This window comes from Nuphar pumila, chromosome 5, assembly GCF_984573655.1.
Source record: "Nuphar pumila chromosome 5, dmNupPumi1.hap1.1, whole genome shotgun sequence".
NCBI lineage: Eukaryota > Viridiplantae > Streptophyta > Magnoliopsida > Nymphaeales > Nymphaeaceae > Nuphar > Nuphar pumila.
In genome coordinates this window covers 28,157,039-28,162,087 of record NC_143253.1, presented here as the reverse complement: position 1 = coordinate 28,162,087, position 5,049 = coordinate 28,157,039, and the positions used below count along the sequence as shown (strand labels likewise).

General features: G+C 36.1%; 1 protein-coding gene across 1 annotated transcript; it reads right to left on the bottom strand.

Annotated features, from left to right (window-relative positions):
• Positions 1-303: 303 nt before the first annotated feature.
• LOC149837237 (protein MANNAN SYNTHESIS-RELATED 1-like) lies at positions 304-5,049 on the bottom strand. Its single transcript, XM_090008000.1, has 6 exons — positions 4,948-5,049; positions 3,775-3,892; positions 3,617-3,681; positions 3,143-3,228; positions 1,558-2,128; positions 304-567 (listed from the first exon to the last, which is right to left on the bottom strand). The coding sequence occupies exons 1-6, from the start codon at positions 5,047-5,049 to the stop codon at positions 304-306; spliced, it is 1,206 nt and encodes a 401-aa protein (XP_089864126.1).

Sequence of the window (5,049 nt, the reverse complement as noted above, 5' to 3'; positions counted from 1 at the left end):
AGCCCCACCACCTGAAACGGGTTTCTCCTTGATAAATATTAAAAAAAAAATGTATATATAGAGAGAGACCAAACACCTTTTTATAAGGTAGCTGAACATTTATCTTGTTTCACAAAACTCTTGATACTAGCTGTAAATGGTGAACTAGAGATCATAGCTGTAGTGGGAAGTAATAGATCTTAAATCCTGGACAAGAAAATCAATTTAATGTAACAGACGTGAACAGCATACATCTAGTAGATATTTGCAAGTTTGGGCAAAGTATATTCAAACAAAAACATATTTGTTTATTCCTTGGATAATTTAACACAAACATGAGTAAGCCAAATGGCTCTTGTCAGAAACATAGTGTGAAACAAAATCAGAAGTGGGCCTTCCTGTTGGAACCAATATTTGTGTCCTGCCAGCAGCTATTCTTTGTCCAACAACATTTGCATAGAACAGACCAGAAATAGCAGGCACAAAGACATCACTATGAGTACAGATGTAGAAGTCAATGGATTTCTCCAACTCTGACCTCTTTGAGTTAAGGAACATATCCTTCTTCTCAGAAGGAATGATGGATTCCTGTAAATTGCACATTCACTCAGTTGGAAACAAAGGCAGGTTGATATAACAAAAGATGAAACTCATGGATAAATGGCAGAATACTTTTAGTAAACAAAATGACTCATGCATGACTTCCAGGAAGATTTATCATAGGCATTATAATCCATATAACCTGAATATGTAAATGACAGAATTTTGTTAAACCTCAAGTTTTCTATAACACTACCAAATTTCCACTAAAAAAAAAATGGAAGTTCTTGTTGGTTTCATCAGGCTTCAAACTCAATTTAGTTCACCAACAAAATAATCTTCTTTTCAAAATGCAAAAGCATTAGTAGTGTATAGAACTTCCAGCAGAAACAACTAAAAAGTAGGATGCAAAAGATGCTTGCTTTTCTCCCAGACAGTTATATCTTTGGACCTGAAGAGAGAACATCTCACAACTTAGAAACTCAAATCTGACCTTGAAACAAGAACCACTATAGGGTCAGAAAATCAGACCTGTCTTTGAATATGGACTTAGGGAACTTGACCCCAGGTTCTGAAGTTGGCTTGTCAGGCATGGACTCAGCCAAATCCCTCGGTCAACCTAACTGACTCATCAACTCCTTGAGTTCGAGGCAAGTTCTTTACCCAAAGAATTTCTTTTGTCCAGCTTTTTAGTATTATAAACAAAAGGCAATAGTTCATAAAGAACAGAGAAAACTACCAAGTGAAACTAAAATCTTCTGACTCAAGGCTTGTAATGTTATTGCTGTCCAATATCTACAATACTGCCTACAGTAATAGCATTAGTAGAGTAGTATATATTTGAATAAAGGCACAGTTCAACACCAAAGGTCAAATGGTAGTGCTTCAAACACATGACTAAGTCTCTCAACTTGTTCTGCTTTCAGCATAATGATTACTCATTTAACTCAGAGGCAACAAAAGCATTCTTAGACACAAAACAGATGGCATAAATAAGAAAAAAGCACGTAAAAGGATTAAACGTTGCATAATTCATACCTTTGTATAGGTTCTAGGAAAGATGGCCTTCAGAGGATCGAGATCTTCATGCCATTTTGACTGTGTTACATAGATAACACTCTCACTAGTAAAACCAATTTTCTGCAAAAAATTGCCAACTTCCTGAGCACTAAAGCATCTTTTTCTTCCAGAGTTGCCTTTACATCCCTTTTGCTGCAAAATGTCAACCCTCACATCTATTGCAATGAAGTGTCCATCAGATTTGTGACTTAGGGTTCCAAGTCTCTCAAGCATCTGATCTGCAACACCACGAATCTCTGGCTGCAGCTCAAGAGTACCAAACATTCCAACACAGAAGGATAAATCCAATTCACTCTTTTGCAACCCCTTTATTTTCATGTTCAATGAAGGAAAGTAACTAACAAGTTTCACATTCCTTGTTGATTTGAATATTGGTTCAACTTTCTCAGCAATAAAATCTAGCCTTGGTCTACTGGGGATCCGGAGAGTGGCAGGATTATCAGCGGTTACATCAGCAGGATCTGCTATCTTTACCACGCCATTGAGATTCTTGATAAATTTCTCAACATCATAAATTTCTCCAAATTTCCTGAAACGAAATAAGCTTATTAGTAAGAAGGTTTTCTAGAAGAGGTGAAAAGATAAAACAGTATGAATACTGCTCTTTTTGAAAGAAAAACGTGAAAATAACCCAAAACAAGCCATTCAGTGGTAGATGTTGCTTGACGTCTGTCCATGTGTAGCAGAAAATCTAAAGGTGGCAATTGGTCTTGATAGTTGGTTATTCTTAAATACTGTTTGTTGCTTCTGAATTCAGACCACTTTTCTGATGAATAATCACAATCACAACTGGCCCTGTACGGACTGTCATATTGGATTCGGCCGAGCACCAAACCAGGATTTGCCTAGTTAGATAAGGGCACTTTCAGCAACAGATTCTTAATTCACCATGTGAGCAAAATGGGAGTAGCCTAAACTGTGAAAATGGCATCGTAGGAGAGTATACAAGCATCATTCTGCTAGTGAACCAGTGGAGTACTGCACCCTAGATGGGAAGTTTTGACATGGTATGAAAATGCTGTTTATCTTGTTCAAGATGAAAAAGAAAAATCGCCTTCATGATTTACTTCAAAGCAAAGTCCTCATCCTTCAGCTGCATGTCTATTTTTCTTGCATATGCCTGAGATGTTTCTGGGCACTAAGTCACTACGTTCACATAAATTATTGACATCTTAGGGCACTCAAAATTTAGAAGTGCAGAAGCTGAAACATCATTTATCATTACTGTAAATTCCCCACTAGCTTTAATAATCCCTACCAAATTCTAGACAAATTGTGCATTGTACTAATACTGCAAAACCACTATATCAGTCTTGGAGAAATTTTTCCAATTGTTGATTTTTCTTCTTTCTTGATACCAGACCAGAATCATCAATTTTCCATGACAAAAGAATTGGGCTTGACAATTAAGGGAACACCAGCCATCATCACTCTGTTAGGGAACTTCTAGTAGTACAACAGCTGACTTTGAAGCAAAAGAAAAGCATACTCCTTGATTATCTGGATATTCAAGAATGTGACGCTTATAATAAAAAAAAATCACCTCTTGTCAGTTGGACTGCTTCCTTGGATATCAGGTATCACCAAAATTGCCCCCAGATACCTAGCAATGGCTACTGCATCCGCAATCTGATTAGAAATAGTGAAGAAAGCAAAGGAGAGGAATGAGAAGATGGTGATAGACAGCAGAGAACGCCTAGGAAGATGTTGAAAGTTACAAGAAAAGCAAGGCATGAACTTCCCTCCAAAAAATAATCCTAACTTCAAATGTAAAATGAAATATTATTATCTTTCCCCAGATGGATTAATTAACAAATGCCATGAATAACATTACCAACTAAAAACATTGATCGTCTGCACTACTCACTCCAGACTCTGCTTCAGCCTTACTGTGCTGAGCGAGTTGAGACACAATGTAAAAACTCCAGCAAATAATTCCAACAATAATTAAGGCTTTCATTACTAAGAGAACAATAAAATAATTACCAGAAAAGAAAGAGAAATTAGTTTATACTACCTGAGAGAGATGGTAATGTGGACCATTAGTCAATGTAAGTGTGATGAACCCCTTTGATTTCTCCTCTTCAAAAAAAAAGGAGAATAAATAAATGGTACCTTTTCTCATGTAAAATTCAAATAAAGCTTTAACAGAAAATGAGAACAAAAGAAAAATACTAAGTTGCAGTTTGCTCCAGCAAGGTCTCAATTCTGGATCATATGTCTTCCATGGTCCAGTTACCGTCTCAATTTTATTCTCGACGTTCTTCTGTGCAACTGCAATGACTTGAGTTTCCTTCAACCATGAAACACATACAGAAATAATTAGTCAGATCAAGTATCAGGAGAACAGCAACCTGATAATTCCACTGCACTATAAGAATACAATAAATCATTATCCGATTCTCACTAGACAACAAAAAGGTGAATAATGAGAAACATGAACAAAAAGCAACAAACTTCTCAATGCAAGAAAGATTTATAAGGATTGAAAATAATCCAACTAATGCACGGAGATGGAAAAGTTTCACCAAAACTTGATGAAATTAGATATGAGCCGAAACAGAAAGTGATTGGAACTTGCCATAGAAATAAATTATTTCATTAACTTTACAAGGAATATCCAAATTCTCCACTCACATGAAACCAAAAAATGTAAAAGGATAAAAAAACTAAATACAGGCAATTGAAATATAAAATTCTGAACTAGATACAAAAGAAACCAACATACTCACTTAAGAATTCCACTCTAAAAGCGTACTAATTAATGAAGTTCGCACACCAAAAACCCACATACAGAACGACCAAATTCTCAATTCATAAAGGACAAAAACTATTCCATTGAAACAAGAAAATACATCACCAGAATCTAACAAGCTGAAAAAGAACATTCAACAGAAACTGCGAAATAATAAACTAAAAGAACCCAAGAATATAACAAGATTCAGGAATGCTAAGCATCCAAAAAGAACTGTTACTGGATTAATTTCAAGCCAAAACTCCGACATGAATTCTCCACCACCAAAACCCATCGACACCAGATTTCACAATAAGTAAACACAAAAGAACAAGATTCAAATTCTCTACTCACATGAAACCAACGAAAACAACCAACACCATCTTCACAATTCCGCCAAGAAACCAGCAACAACCATCAAACAAGGCCAACAAAATACACGGAGAGAAATTATAAAAAAACCAACACCATCCTCACAATTTCACCAAAAAACGCCAGAAAAATACAGAACAGAGAGAAACTATAACAAAAAACAACCAATACCACCCTCACAATTCCACCAAAAAACTATTAAAAAACCACCCAAAAAATCCAGAAAAAAGTGAACTCATCACCTCAGTGGAATCAAAATGGTCTCTTTTGATCATGTTGGCAAGCATGATAAACATGGTCAAGGTGAGAAAACCAGCCACCAGCTGCCTTGGATCCACCGCCAT